The sequence below is a fragment of the Egretta garzetta genome, unplaced genomic scaffold (assembly GCF_000687185.1).
Source record: "Egretta garzetta isolate BGI_Z169 unplaced genomic scaffold, ASM68718v1 scaffold595, whole genome shotgun sequence".
NCBI classification, from domain to species: Eukaryota; Metazoa; Chordata; class Aves; order Pelecaniformes; family Ardeidae; genus Egretta; species Egretta garzetta.
In genome coordinates this window covers 28,310-44,513 of record NW_009259682.1, presented here as the reverse complement: position 1 = coordinate 44,513, position 16,204 = coordinate 28,310, and the positions used below count along the sequence as shown (strand labels likewise).

The window sequence follows — 16,204 nt, the reverse complement described above, 5'->3', positions numbered from 1 at the left end:
GGGAAATGAGTTTCAAAGGTTTTGATCCCCTGTGCATTTTACATTCTAATGGGGAACATTTTCAGCAGAATAATGGGTAAGTGGAAAAGTGTCTACTTTTCATGGGCACCGAACACAGAAATTAACCAAGAATAGGGACAACCCAAATTTCGGGGTGAAAACAGGAGACCAGTAAACCCAGCTCCCTCTGGTGTCCACCAAAGAAAGAGCTGTGCGGTTCTGATTTATTTATAATGTGAAAATAGCTCTAACTTGGACACAAGTCACCCAGAGAAGCAGTCTGCTCCTCCTCCTCTTTCTATTCCTGTAGCAGTGGGCCTAACGCCACGGATTATTAACAAGCACATGCTCAGAGCACTACCCCTGACTTGGAGCAGTAGACGCTGCCTTCTGAATTACTGCTGAATCAGGACCAAGATCTTCCTTCTCATGATTACTGGATCTTACAATTTTATATTTGGGAATAGAAAAAGCAAACATAAATGTACATGCTGAGGACAGAAGGGGATAAATTTAGACAGCTATTTAACAGCTATTAGTCTTGCTAAGTGACAGCTCTAGATGCGAAGTCGAGGATAATACTGTAGAGCTGGTTAGAACGTAAAGGGGAATGTAATTATCCATTTTGGAATATGGCCAAAGCGCTAGGGGTGACACTGCGGCTCTTCTAAAAGCTGATGCAGTGCCTCAAGCTGCGTTTTGGTGGCGCAGAGGTAAATGCGCACATGTGCTCATGAACACACAGATGCTAACGTCTCTAACCACGCAGCTCAATAAAAGTCTGACGTGGTAGTGGGGAAAAAAAGAAAGACAAAATAGCTTCACCAAGACCTCATCTTATCTAATCTCAACTGTGTCTAGACCTGAAGGTAGAAAGGACGTTAAAAAGATGGTGGGAACCAATCTGGGGACAAATTCTTGGGAAAGATGTACTGAGCAAAAGAGAGAAAGTAATGTTCTTGTTTGTATGCTCAAAATCACTGTTATGCACTTGGATACCAGTTTGCTACGCACCTGAGCACAAGAGATAAAGCACTTTGCTGCCTTGTCTTAGAACCAGCACCTCCCAGAGTCCTCCAAAATGTCACTTTTAAACCAGCAGCATCCAGCAGAGAAATATATGTGATTTCAGAGCCAGAAATGAAGGATTTTGAGTGATTTTCTTGTAGCAAGATGAGTCCCTTGAAATCATTACACATCAGCTTTTCACTCTAGCCGTGTCCTCTTGGGTAAACCCCTGAGACTGGGAGTCCAATTATCTTTCCAGCATCTTAAAGTTCTCAGTTGCCAAACTAACCTAATCCTGCTTTAGTCCTCAACAGAGTGATGCTTTGGAACACTAACATGCTGTACCAAAGGGCACCCAAATCCATCTATAAGGCCGCATAGTTTTGTCTTTTACCAAAAGGAACCTGAAAGAAATATTTAGGAAGAAGCCAGCAGGGGTATCTGCTTTTTGGAGTATCTGTAGATCAAGGAGATCCCATTGAAATCAGTTAAGAAGATCCCATTGAAAAGTAACCCCTATTAACCCAGACGTTAAACCCTGTAGTATTCACAGTGCTGATGTTTTGGCAGTTGTTCATCGCCTGTTACTGTAGGCAACCCAAGCTGAACAAACTTGAAAATCTGAGGATTTGAAATTTGTCTGTACTCGGTTATAGTGGCAGGTAGGGATAAGGATTCTGTTTTTCTAAATGCCATCCCTCTGCTTCCAGTGCAACCATTTCAAGGAAAGTCTGCAAAAAATGAGACAATGGTTTGAACTCGAGCAACCAAATGTAGGAATCTTTTCCCATTATTAAGAGTGCAAACTGTTAGCAGCCTTCTCTCTGGGTGGAGCGGCACAGTCCCAGCATTTGGGGGCCTTTAGTATAGGGTGGAAAAAATTCTGAGGGATAATCTACTTTGTGTGCTTAGTCCATGCACCTGGCAAAGTATTTTCCATTCCTGGAATCAGAGCCAGGATAGAAGAGTTTGAGCTATGTTGGCATTTGCCACATCTGGACTCATGAAATCACAGGAAGACCTTAGCTGCGCGGGACCTCTGGTGGTCCCCTCTCCCACCTCTTACTCAAGGCGGGGCTCACATCAAAGCTGTTTCTCACGCCCTCTGCTCAGAAAGCTCTGCTCCCAGGCAGAGCACAGCACTTTCTGCTAAGTCTAAATAATGATGCTGATATGAAATGTGCAATTGCAATTTCTTCAGTGAAATTATTATTCACAAACTATTTACAGCCTGGAAGTCTGCACTTTTTAGTTTACGTTCCGCTCCATGTCCTCATCAAGAGCAGTGCAGCCTAAATGACACATTAACCCTTGCCAAGCTACTCCAGCCACAAGTGATAGCACAAACTACGTGGCTGTTCCGTCCTTAGCTTCTGTGCAGGCTGCGCTGGAACCAATACTAATTAATAACAAATTATTGGCAAGTCATGTCTAGACATCTTCCTAGTGGGAGCTGGACTGAGACCCTGCGAGTTCACTGCATGCCAAACACCAAACATCCTTCGGACCAGTTTTGATTGCCTGTGTTGAATTTGGAAGTAAAAGGCTCCATTTCCTATTACTTAACCTAAAGGCCACCCAATACTGCGAGCCCAAAGAAGGGATTATTAGCTAATAAATAATTACTACAAAAGAATAAACTAAGTTTAAAACTCAGTAAGAAAAGAAATAAAATGACTGATCTCTGAAGAACAGCTATGACAAGTAAATAGACATTGCTGCTGGGAAAAGTCGTAATGGAATAGTTCAATAAAGTCCATATGTCCTGCACTGTAATGTTCCCGAACTGATAAAAACAAGCTATTTTAGAAGCAGCCAAATAACATTCCACAGCCAGCTACCATGAGTGTTTTAAGACATCTTGTAGTAAGGACAGAGCAGCAAGACCTTTTTTTTTAAGCTGGAGCCAGCATGAATTAATATATCTTGTTATTCCTTGCTTTCTCTTTCCTTTGTCTGCTCCCTCCCTCCAACGGCTTTAGTTAACAATTCTTCTCTCTTTCACTTCGTTAGCTCTATGTGGGCGAGGATGAGGAGTAGAAAAAGTGGGTGGAAAACTTCTCAGCTGTCTAACTCTGGCAGAGCTGGGGTGGAGGTGGCTAGAAGGAGATGAAATTATAGGAACTTCACCAGAGACCCCGCAAAGAAAATATTCAGCTAGCTCCCAATCCATCTCCTTGAATGGCACAGAATAACACTTATTTTTCTAGCCTGACAATTCGGATCCATGATCTTAGTTCATTCATTCAAAACATGCTAAAGGATGGACTGAGGACAAGTGATAAGAGAAGTCTGTGAGTTGACTGAGAACTGCTAGGGCTTGCTCTCGTCTCTGGCAGCGGGCGTTTCTCCCCCTGTAAAATGAGAACAGCCCTTGCCTTCCTGGCGGAGTGTGGCAGAGCTGATGGTAGTACCGTGTGATCAGGAAAGGTCTTGGGCAGGGCAGGAAACCCAGGAAAACCGGAGCTTTGAGGTGCCTCTGGAGGAACGGGTATACCTGTCTCCTATGGCTGGACCGATCGCTCTCTGGCCCTAGGGCAGGTGGGTAGGTGCTGGCTAGTCATGAGCAACTACCACCCCCATGCTTCTTCCTTCGCACCCAGTGATTGCAGGTAATGAATTTAAGAGGGCAGGGAAGGCAGAGGGCTGTGTCTTATGCCCCTGCTGCTAGCCACAGTCACCCAAGAAGACCTGCCAAGGGCAGTGTAGTAGCCCATGCGCTCCTGTGCTTGGGTAGTGCCTGCAACATCCAGGCTGGTCTCCCAGAGGGTGGATGCTTTGTTCAAAAACCCACTCGCATGACTGTTCACCTTCCCCTGCCAGAGACTAAGGTGGCAAGGCTCGTGGGAGCTCACTGAAACGGGCGCCCACACGGGGTGACAGATTTAAACAGCGTGACTGAGCTGCTCACATCCTTTTCACCAAACAAGTCCCACTACTCTCGTGTAGTCTTTTTGTTCCTTCAGGAGGTTTAGACCTGGCGTTTTTGGGTCAATTTTCTTGAGTGGTTATGAATTTCACCAACCAAAGAGGTATCAGAGTTCCACTGCAGAACCATCTACACGGCCACGTCGCTCTCTCATATTTACATGAAAGGGAGAAAAGAGATGAAAAGAACCCCTCAATGAGGACTTGAATTATGTATGGATCTTGCTATTCTTTTCTGCTCTGTCCTGTTCTCCCAAGTTCAGAGCAGCCTTGCTCCTTGCAACTTAAGGAGGAAATTCAGGCAATTCATGCAATCGTGGGTATTTCACCTGGTGCTGAAAAGCGGTCTTCAGAGGGAGCTACTCAGTAGTTTAAATCACAGAGTGGAAAGTTCAATATTGACTCAAAACCACCAGGAAAATTAAACTAGCACAATGCAATTGCCTCAACCACTATTTGACCAAAACTTCTGTGAAGGACATCATAATGTTAGCGATAACCACATGCTTTTCTTTAGGAATGAGACTCAGCCTTTAGAAGACAGGAGGGGCTGAGATTCACTTCTCTATCTGTACAATAATAATGGAATAATCATTATGATGAAGATGACAAGAGACCTCAATTTTACATGCCACTTCTGTCAAATAGATGTCTAAAGATCTTGATGTGATCGAGGATCACGTCAAGCATTGGTGGTCTGCTGGAAAATTCTTGCTTGCTGCCCTGCAAGCTGTCTTGTGAGCAAGATTCTGGATCTGGTAATTTCTGGGGGTTTGTTCCCGTATTCTTAGCAGCTCTAAAAAATTAAGGGATTTTTTCATGTGTCGCTGAACCAACATGTATCGCTACAGTTCTTCAAGAGTGAACTCTAGGGATGCTGAGAAATCTTAGAGGCTAGGGAAATACCACCTTCTGCTCTGAGAGCCCAGCTATCATTGGACAGGCTCAAATGGTGCAGGAAAAATAACCAGTCTCGGCTAATCCCAACTTCATAACACAGTCCATAAAAGCCACACTCAGGCAGACTCCAACATCTTTATTATTTCATCTGGCTAGTCAATGCAGATGAATTACTTGCTAGGACATGGTGGGAATGAATTGGGCTGTTTCCTGTCTATTCCATTTCTGGTGGGAATAACGGCTGATAAAACACAAGGAAAAGTCTGAAGGCTACGAGTTTTCATCAGTATCTTTTCTTGAATTATGTTCTATTATCTAAAGACTCCACTTAACACAGATAGCCTTGGACTTCAGAAAGGGGGAAGGAGAGGAATTGTCTGCTAATGTAAGCAGGGAGACAAAGTGCTGAAACCCGAGATTCATAAAATCTAGTTTTATTAATTTGAATAAATCTTAATCAGGATGTAAAAATTATTAGGAAACACCTCAGAATGTGTTTTCAACTGGTGGGTCAGGAGGAGATGAAAATAATGAATATACTATAAATTGTAAAATTATGTAAGTTGTAAAGAAGTATTTTTATGAAACTTTAATAATGAAATATGTGGAAGCTTAAGTTAAAGGGTTGTAGGCTGAGCTTTTGAACACATCTAAAAATGACCACTTTGGGATGCCTGGAGTCTATAGGAAGAGCAGAGATGGCTGTGCAGGGCAGAGGAGGAGCAGCCTTAGGGCTGTTTGTGGTACTCCAGGTGTGAGCAGCAGCAAAGCTCTTGGGAACAAGCGGAGTCCTCCTGAGGACTGCGTGGGGTCCTCGTCCTGAGGTTCCCTCATGGTCCCTGTTTCCACCAGGCGGTTGCGCCTCCCCTCCCCTAGCACTCCAGCATCCACTGTGTTTTACAGGCAGGAAACTCAGGCACCCGGTGCTGTCAGGACTGGCGGGTGGGCAGGGGCTGTGGTGTCCTCTGCGGGAGCAGAGCACTACTCCTCCGATTGCTGTACCTGGAGATTGCTGCATCTTTTCTTTCTGGGGACATTAAGTGATAGGGGAAGCTGGGAAGTCCCTCATCATGCACCAGCATAGACTGAGGATGCGTTTGGAGTGCCTCACTGGACCTAGGAGCCCTGTGGCATTCCTAAAACACCTCACTCAGAGACCGAAGCCAAATCCCACCTTAAGTCCACTAGCAGACTAAAATTTCACCCAGCTGCATATTCGCCTCATTGGTAACAGAAGAAATGGGAGTGGTGTGCATATTCATAAAACAAAGAAAAATGTTTCTAGTTTTGTGTTGCTGAAGTGTCTCACTATCACATGTGGAACAACTCAGCAACCAAGAGATATTTTTTGAACCACAGCAATTGTGAAGCCCTTCACTTTTATATGGGGACTAACATAACTTTAAGACCATCATCAGATGGTCTTTAAGATCATCAGATATAAACTAAGCTCTTGGACGCCAAATCATATATTTAGACAGACTGTATATATGGAGAGAAACAGTAGCCATGAGAGCCACAAACCTCTCGTCAGGCCGTGCAGCAACCAGCAAGTCTTAGAAAAGGAAGAACCTTTGTAGGTACGTGTCGCAAACCTCCCTTTTTTACAAGCAATTAGCACTTTGTAGGTAGTTGCTTTCACCTAAGATCTAAAGTTCTTAGAGAATACATTAAAACCAGAGCTTAAGGGGCACTAAGCCATCTAAATAAATCCGATTAATGAAATGTGAACACTGATTTTCTCCTTCCCAGCCCAACCTCCATGTTTTCAGAGCTCTGTTTTAGATTATGTTTAGAGCTTGGAAGTCTCCATGAGAAAGAGCAGCTGGCTAAGGCCCTGATCCTGCCAGATGCTGATTTAGTCTGGACCCAATCCAGAAGAGCACTTTAGCTTTGTGCTTAACTTTAAGCATGGGAGTAGCCCAAAAATTATCATATGCTTAAAGGTATACCAAGATACGAACTGCAGCGTTCAGCACCTTGCAGGATTAGGCACTAAACTACCTGGAGCATCCACCTCAAAACCTGTAGCTGCAAAACCAGCCCTAAAGCCACAAACCTCTATAAGTCCAAGAGGGGTAAAACAACTGCCTGAGCCAGACCACAGCTTCTTCTCCAAGGCATAGCCAGAAGCCCGCGAATCTCGAGCAGAACAGCTGCAGCAATTTCTCAAGGACGTGGACATGTGTAAACATCACTCAGTCTCACCACAGGTACTCAGGAGGCATTTAACAGATAATTCATGGCTGGGATCTTTGCAGTTCATGCAGGAAGTGGGCTCCTGGTGCTGTTAGGAAGGGGAAGCAGGCAGGGAAGTGTAGAAGGAAGGAGGTCTTCCCACCTTCATTGGCTCTGTAACATGGTTGGCAACCCAAATGTGTAAAGAAACGTTGACAACTCCAGCCGAAACAGGCAGGTACTGAAGGCACTTACACACTCTGAAGATCAGGCTGGCTACCTCTGGCCACCGCAGGCATCTTAAATTACACAGCCGTTTAACTCCTGCTTCTGGGAGAGTAGGCAAGGTTGGGCAGTACAAAGTGCTCTCTAAGTGAACTTGGAGTCCTTATCAGTTGTGTGCGCTTCACAGGACCCCTCTTGCACTGAACCAGTCTTACACTTTCTCAAGACTGAGGGAGACAGAGAGGGTTTTGACCCAAAAGTCTTCGGAGAGTTTTAAAGAGGGTATGTGACATCATTGCCAGAATCCCGGCGTTTATAAACAGCGGAGATCTGAAAATGATCCCAGGGCTGTGGAATTTAAAGCATGCTAACAACCCGCAGGAGCTTGGGAACCGCGAGGACAGAGCTGCGTGTGAGCGCAGCGTCCCCTCCGTAAAGCCCGCTGCTATTCCATGACATCATTGCTCAGATTTTCATCAGACACATACCTTTCTTTTATCCCCATGCTTCATGGTTATGTTTTCAATGCTTCTGATCTTGTTGCCTAGGAACATGTTCTCCTGAACCACAATTTTTTGCCCATCGGGGATACATCTGGAGGTAGAAAAAAAAAGGTGGTGTTCAAGAACCCGACTTACCGCAGATAACCCAGGGAGGCGTTATTAAAGAGAGAGAATGTCGTTCTTAGACAGTAGTCTTAGGTCTTCAGAAGTCCTAAAAGCTATTGCTGCTGGAGATTGTTACCTTGTTGTGAAACTACTGAATTCCTTCATCACAACATTTCAAAATTATTTACAAAGCACCTTGACAGAGGTAGAAAAAGATCAGTATATGACCAGCAAGGAAACCCCCCAAACTTTCTCAAGACTGAAAACAGAAGGACAACTAATTAAATCACGTGAGTTTAAGCTGGCTAATATGAGTTATACTCCAGCTCAATGCAGCTGTGGCTTTTTAAGTGCTCTTTTAGCACTTCCAGTGCTTTTTAAAATTCCACATGCCAGTCATTCAAAACCATGGGGAGGTGAATGTTGCTGAGTGCGTTTGTCCGTCTGCTCCGCTTTCCACCATGAGGTGCAGGCTGAGGGAGTAGAATGGACAAATGCTGGGATAACAATAGCAGATGGCTGCTTTAATCTTGCATATTCCCCAGAAGATAACCGTATCACAGTCAGTTATCAAGTTTCAGTTTTGAATTATGGGCAAAGAGCAGTGTAGGTAGCGCATCATGTGGAAAGGTACCTCTGCACCATCCAAGGCAAACGGCTTTCCTGTCTTCTTTAACTACAATTCTTGGAATAAATGAGTAGAGACACAAGGCCTTCTCATGCTTAGGAGCGCAAAGGCTTCAGCAAGGCTGGAGCTCCAGCATCCTGGCTGAGGGTGCTGCCAGCCCTGCAGCTCGAGGAAGCCTTTCTTTTCAAGTTACCAGTTCAGCTCCAGTCCAGCACGGCTGGGTATTACAAACCATGACTCGGTGATGGCAAGTTAATGCAGTCAGTTCAGTTCCTCAATTAGCTCCACCTTGCACAAGTCATCACAGCGCACGACGGGAAGGGGTCCGTATTGCCTTAGAGAGGCACCGCACTTCCCATGGCCGGTCCCAGAGGCCACTGGAGCAGATTAGGATAATAGGATTATAGGAGGTAAAATGAATATGGAATTCTATAGGCAATGACCAAGGGCCAATGCTGCAGAAAACTAATCCATGAATCAGCCGTGCCTTTGCCAAATCCGCCCAAGACGCATGGGTAACACCCTGGGTCAAGGGAGGGTTTATAGCTCTCGAAAGAGCCTAATTAGAAGATGTCTTGAGTGACTTCCTGCAAGGCACAATTCTGCCTTGAGGATGAAGGGGAAAAAACTGAAAGGAAGCAAATCACATCACAGCTACAAGGAACAATGATAGTGTTTGGGGATTCAAAGTGCACCAGTGAGGAGGGGGGAGAGAAAGAGAGAGAGAGGGGAAGTGAGACAACAGAAGGAAATGGGGTCTGTGTCATTTCCCACAGGAATCCTCCTACAGCTTCTGCTGGAAAAGATAAGGCTGCCCCAGAGACCAGAAGAGGTAGACACCACTCTGCAATTGTATTTAAATTGATAAGATCAGAGAGCTGGAACAAGGGTTATATGAGGTCTTTTGCCACCAGGTCACTGGTTCGAATCTGGCTTAATTTGGCATTCACGACAAATTCTCTCTCCCTAGACAGAAAGGTCTGGAAACATTTCAGGTCGTCTCTGTGGCTTTCCTACAGAATGCATAGCCTGTTTCCTTATGGCGTTTCCATTTTGCTCTTGTTGAACACCTCCCAAGCAGCAGCTTGTATGCTGCCCTGCGATGCCAACAGCCCTACTTAAGCCTACAAATCTCTGCCATTTTGTTCCTGCAGGAGCAGTGTACCTGCCTAAATGAGGTAATGGGTTGCTTCCCCCGTGGAGGGACACAAGGTCACTTTTTAGCCCCAGCCTGAGTCTAGGTCACCCAGCATCACTGCAACCACTGCAGTAGAGAACCTGGGAAAGGAGCTTCTCTGGGATTTTCCCCTGTCTCGTGACTTGCCATTCACAACATTTGCAAAAGCACTGAAATGGTGGGGAAATAAGGAACCATCCAGCATTTTTCTCTCTTGCTTCCTAGGCCTGCCTTCATTTTTTTATGGAAGGAAAACCTGACTTCAGTCCTCTCATTGCAGGGAAGAATTGAAGTGCAATCAGAAACGTTATACATGGCTCCTGTCTGTCCCCTGGGGCTACCAGGGGAAGTATTCAGCCCTCAGCCAAGACCTCTCTCTGTAGGTCACTCTGCTCATGTAACAGCAGGAGCAAAGAAAATGCCAACTTGTGTAAGGCAAATCGCGAAAGGCATCTTGTGCTTTATCTTGCCTCATTCCTCTCTGACAGTTTTGACCCAGTGACTTGCTTCTGGGTCTTCACACCTCAGGCTGCCTCCAGACTTTAGCAAAGGCTCCTCAGCAGGGCGTGAAGGCCTGGGTACCTCTTCCAGCTTCTGCAACGCAGATGCTGCCACAGGAGCCCATGCTCAGTGTGCACCAGTGAAGACACCCCTTAGGAAGTGGCATAAATTCCATATGGCAACTAAACTAAGCCAAACCTTTAGCAGGTTTGTCTGACAATAGCTCTTCCAGGGGAAAAATGTGTGTTACCTCTACACAGAAAGCACCTACCTTTTTTTTCTTTGTCAACCATGTAGGCTGCATCCAAGAGGTGTAAGAAAAGATCTTGGTAAGTCAGAGGGGCGTTGCTGGTCAAGTTAAAGAAAAATCAAGTCTGATCTTTAGTCATTTGAAACTTATTTGACACAATTCTGGTGATATAGAAGGTGCCTGTAAATCCAAGAAGATCATACACAACTAGATGTCTTCTGGGTTCATAACCATGGAGAACTTCGGGTGAGAAATCACTGCTTGTGATTTTTAACTAAGATAAATAAGATGTGCTGGAAAGAAAAACGGACTTGAAACTACCAAACTACTTTGCAACATGCTGACCTGTAGAAATGTCCACTTACAGTGTCTCTGTGAGGCTGCAGGGCTGCCACTTCCACTCAATCTTCGGGTCAGGATTTCCGCTTGCAGTGCACTGGATTTTGTGTTTGCTTCTTAATTCCACCCGCTCAATCTTATCAAAATCAGTTTCCTTTTCATAGATTTTGGGTCTCTCTAAAGAAAAACAACAACAACAAAATAACGTCAAAAGAGCAGAATTGCATCCATAGTCATGGTCTTGTTTCCATCAAAGGTTTTGCAGCCTTTTGCTGCAGTCACTGAGAGATGATTTAGTGAGGGTTGCTGAAACTGTAGGGCAATTACCGGCAATACTGAACGTAGACATTTGCAGGACCATGGGTATTAGTCGTGGTGATTCAAATACATTAAAATGCTACCACATTTATCCTAATTGCCGTCAAAGGTTGTCGTGGACCTGCTGTACTTCTGGAAAATTTATGCCATGAAACGTCTGTTGGTCGGGGGCTGCAGGGTCGGGCTGTTAAGTCTGTGTACTGTGGGCAAAATAGCTTTTGACTCCTGATGTCATCTCCTGAGAAAAACCTTATCAAACAGCTGCTGTTCTGCAATATTGTTACCATTGTGCAGGTTCTCCCCTGGGTTTTGGCAAAAAAAAGTCTTTTTGATCTGAAACGTTTGCTTTCCTTTTCTGTTTATGTGTAATGTGCAGTGGATGAAGGGGCGAAGAAAGCAAGAAGCGGTGGGGAGAAAACACTTGTAGAGTAGTGCCAAGAAATTCTCACCAACAGCAAAACCGTTAACAATGTCACTGCGTTATTCACATCTGGAGGGGTTGCAAGATCACACCCTTGGACTGGAAATCTCTCAAGAACAAACTTTTGTGTGACACTTTCAGGGCTGCTTGTTGCCAGCAGGAAAGAAATGCTTTGTCCCATCTACTTCCAGCTCCCACGGGAACATGCGAAAATGAGAAATAATGCTAAAAAATCCCCAAAGTGAACTGAACTTTTCCTAACCTCGGAGAGGGTGGGTTTGAGTTTGGGGTGAAAGCACAGGCTCTTCCCTTATGCAGACAGCTCTGCCCATCCCTAGCCATATCTCTTTGTCTGCTTCTCATAACAGGAAATCAAACAGATTTATTGGTCGGGGTCCCTCTGTGGAACACCTCCGTGCAGCCAAGTGCGGCTGCTTTACACTGAGGGCTTTTGACAAGTTGGGAAGTGAATGTAGATTAGATTTCTATTTTTTGGGTTAACTTATTTTTTCTGCTGTCAAGGAGGCCCCAGATATGTAAATATGAGCTACTGCCCACCTCATCAATCTTGAGCCCTTTCCCTCTTTCTTTTTTAAATAGCTTTTTTTTCCCTTCCACCCCTCTGCTCTTATGAGAGGACTGACCAGGCTGATCCCGTGTCTTGGTGGGATCCTCGCTTTCCATTTCTCATGGCTGCCGGGTCAGACTCTGAAAGATCTTCTGACCTCATCATTGCCTGAAAATACGTCAGCATTTCCTTCTCCACCACATGAAAGCAGTATTGACTGTAGGTGGTTCAGCCATATCCTAAGTCCCATGCTACAGTAAAACATTAGCTGCCTTAAGGAACCTTCGTTAGGTCCTGATTAGCATTTCCCTTGAAAAACCCAAATGACAAGCCTTGCTTGGGTTTGCTCTTGTGTTCCCTTTTGCTTTTTTGGTCCCCTTTGGTTGACCGTTGTTTCCCCGTCTGCCTGCAGATGATGTTCTATCGGGCTCCAAAAATCCACTCCTCGCTCCTTTGTCCCTTCAGGCAGGGAGAGGGACTGTCTTTTTGTGAAGGAGCAGACGAAGAAGGGAGCAGACGAAGGGAGAGTAGTTCAGGCTGTGGTTAGGGTCTCCCAAACTCAGCCTCATCTGTAACATGGACGCAGGCTTTCCTGCACCACATCGCTCTGGCTTACGCAACGTGTTGCTGATCAAGTGCTTTGAGATTGTGAGCAATTCACAGGACAAATTATTGGGACTAATGTTGAATTTCCTTGTAACTGGCATCTCATTTCCCATCAGTAAATTATTTCTGACCATAAAAATAATTTTGTAAAACTCCCTGGAGAGAGAAGCACATTTTTCATTATCTCGGACATTTTTCTTTTCAGTCTCAAATCCCGTGTTCGGCATGTCTGGACTGACCTCAAAAGCACGATTTTCTCTTGGAGAAAGAGACTCTAAGTTCAGTGTGGAAGGTTACCCAAGTGTTATGTGAAAGGTTACTCAAGTGTTATGTGAAAGGTTACTCAAGTGTTATGTTTTCTGGGCTGCAAGAACAAAGCTTTACACACTTGTGGAGGCCGACGGTATGTTTGTGTGGGGTTGTGTGTGTGAAAGAGTAGGGGGGGACAAGGGTTGATTGCGATCTTTTAATATTAGGAGATTTTTTCTATAATCTTTGGTGAAATGATGAACACGTTGACTGTCATTTAAATTATCCTTTTAAAAAACAAATAAGAATTTAAACTTGATCTAATTAAAATCAGAACATACATGAGTGACAACAATTCTGAATTCCACAATTATTTTACTGCATGGCACTATTAAATATTACTTGAAACCTAAAATGAGTCAAAGTGATTCATCAATTGAAATAATTATTATTTATGAGGCTTAAGCAATTATTTTCTTAAAAGTTGAGGGGCTGGCTAAAAATACCTCCCCATCACTTCTTTCACGGTGCCTTACAACTTAGTGTGGGATCGTAGAGAATTATGGGCATGACACTCAGAAAGTGAAGCAATTTGAATAAGCATCTCTCTCCTTTTCCCTGCAAAGGTTGTAACAGTGGTGGGTGTCCTTCTGCAAATCACTCTGACCGCAGCGCTACCGCCCGTGGGGGCAAATGCCTTCCGCTGTTTGGAATTTGCCTCCTCTGTGCCTGTGAGGGTGCTGGCGTTGGCCCCGGCGCACTGCAGGTTGGCGACGTGGAATGTGGGGTACTCATATGGGGGATATTTCTTGGGCTGCAAACTTTCCAAACCTCTGCACGCTCTTATGGCCATTTTACCTCTTCCCGTACCCCCCTTGAAGGCAACTGAAGCTTCTCCATTCACTTTGCTCACTGCTGGACCAAATCCTATTTACAGAAGTTGCTTCCATCAGTGATGGAGTTTACTGTTAAACAGTTAACTGCCTTCTGTGGTGGGTACCGGCCTTTTCGATTTGCTCAGACTGTAACTAGATAGTTGGCTCAGTGGACTGGCATCTGCAGCAGCCTCACCTGTGAAAAGGCTCTCCACATTAGCGTGATGAAGAGTTTTTAGCCTAAAGCCAGTGATTATCTAAGCTACACCTAGCAGTGTATTTCTTGGATAACTCCCTCCTCCAAACAGTGCTTTGCTTTCTCTTTCATGTTTGCTTACTAAGCAGCATGGAGGATTATGCACAAAGTCTTTTATCTTCACTTGTGTTTAGGTGCGAGGTAAAGCTTGGGGTATGAATCCATTTGTAAGCGTGCCAAGGTCCAAGTATATTTCTTAAATTATGCATCTAAAGTGTGGATTTCATCAATGCACATACATTTGCCTGGGCACTGCTGGTTTTTAAGCATGCAAAAATAGATAAAAAAAAAAGCTGTTGGGAATGGAGAGCTTTAGCAGGCATTGGGCTAATGGCAGTGCAAAAGTTGGGTAAACAAGCAAGCTGCCTCTGCCCAGACCCTGCAGAGCACCTCGCCTCCTCCAGCAAGCGCAGCGCAGAGTCCTCCTCCTTTCTCCTTGAAGCTCTGCGCCTGTGCCGAGCGCCTGACCTACAGCACCCTCTGCTAACTGAACCTTGGGGTCATAGAATCATAGAATGTTTTGGGTTGGAAGGGACCCCTAGAGGTCATCTAGTCCAACCCCCCTGCAGGGAGCAGGGACACTGCTAACTAGATCAGGGTCACTGAACACCTTCCAACAGAGCCTTGCCCCCAGCCAGCAGTCCTGCCTGCTGCGGCAGTGCTGAACTGCAAGAGGAGATCTTTAAATCCACTGCATTCCTGACCTGAAGTATCCTTCGCTATCCCACTTCTTGCGTCCCGCTACCGCTCACACCAAGATCTGCCTGCGTACTTTCTGCCTCTGCCTCCCATCCCTTGGCCGTTGCCCTCCCCAGGCTGAGTTTTCTCAAGCAGAAGCCAAACAAACCTTAAAAGCTTTCTCGTCTCTGGCTGCATTTGGAACGCGCAATGTTCAGATGGCTTTAAATGTATCAAAATAAATGGGTTTTCGTCCTTTCTGGCTTAAAGTGTGATTGTATCCCCAACTCGCTTTGCAGAGGTGCAATTGCTGGTGTGAGAGCTGACCTGAATAACTAAAGACTTTGCTGCTGCTGCACTGTGAAATGCAATCAAAAAGCAGTTCTGCTTACTGTAAATTTCAAATTGATCAGCATTATGTAAATCTCACCTTACTTTCTCATGTTATCTTTAGTTTGTGGCATCAGGAGCAAAAACTACGTACAAGAATTAGGACATTAACCCTCTGGCATTACCCCTGTTGCAAGAGGCTCCTCTATCTCTCAGTTCACTGCAGATGTTGTTACGGGGTTGCACACTTGTCACCCAAAGGAGCATCCTCAAATATAGAGGACAGCACATAGAAAGTTTCCCTGTCTTTTTTAGAGAAACTTTCTTTTCAGTGACCCCTGACTGAACTGCTGTTTATGTATCTTCCCCACTACCATTTAAAGTGGGTTTCAAAAAATCTTTTCACATTAAGCACATGGTTAAAATAACACAGAATGGTCAAGCATTTAGTCTCAGCCTTATGCACTTTGCTGGACGTGGGGCTTCATTAAAATTATTGATAGAGAGGCAATTTGTTTTATATTTACCCTTTCTGTTTTCCAAAAGCAAAAATAATTTGGACTTTTAGAATCTTTCATCTGATGTTTGTATGGTACTTGATGGAAATTTAAGATCTGTAAACTGAGCTAGGTGAATATTCTATACGGTAGATCGGAAACTCATTAGTGCAAGTTTGGATTGTTCAAACTGTATGGGAAGAAGAGGATGAAATTTCATAGAATCATAGAACTGTTTAGGATGGAAAAGACCCGTAAGATCATCGAGTCCAATCGTTAACCTAACCCTGCCAAGTCCACCACTAAACCATGTCCCTAAGCACCACATCTAGATGTCTTGTAAATACCTGCAGGGATGGAACTCATTAGTGCAAGTTTGGATTGTTCAAACTGTATGGGAAGAAGAGGATGAAATTTCATAGAATCATAGAACTGTTTAGGATGGAAAAGACCCGTAAGATCATCGAGTCCAATCGTTAACCTAACCCTGCCAAGTCCACCACTAAACCATGTCCCTAAGCACCACATCTAGATGTCTTGTAAATACCTGCAGGGATGGGGACTCTACCACTTCCCCGGGCAGCCCATTCCAGAGCCTGACAACCCTTTGGGTGAAGAAATTTTTCCTAATGTCCAACCTAAACCTGCCCTGGCAGGTTCCCTG

At 44.7% G+C, this 16,204-nt stretch overlaps 1 protein-coding gene across 1 annotated transcript in view; it reads right to left on the bottom strand.

The window, feature by feature from the left end:
- LOC104126066 (vascular endothelial growth factor receptor kdr-like) overlaps positions 1 to 16,204 on the bottom strand; it is an 82,265-nt gene that overhangs the window by 46,412 nt on the left and 19,649 nt on the right. Inside the window, exons 8-9 of the mRNA XM_035894051.1 lie at positions 10,769 to 10,919; positions 7,728 to 7,833 (exon numbers count right to left, since the gene is read on the bottom strand). Of these exons, the coding sequence (XP_035749944.1) occupies positions 7,728 to 7,833; positions 10,769 to 10,919 (257 nt within the window). The remainder of the gene's footprint in view (positions 1 to 7,727; positions 7,834 to 10,768; positions 10,920 to 16,204) is intronic.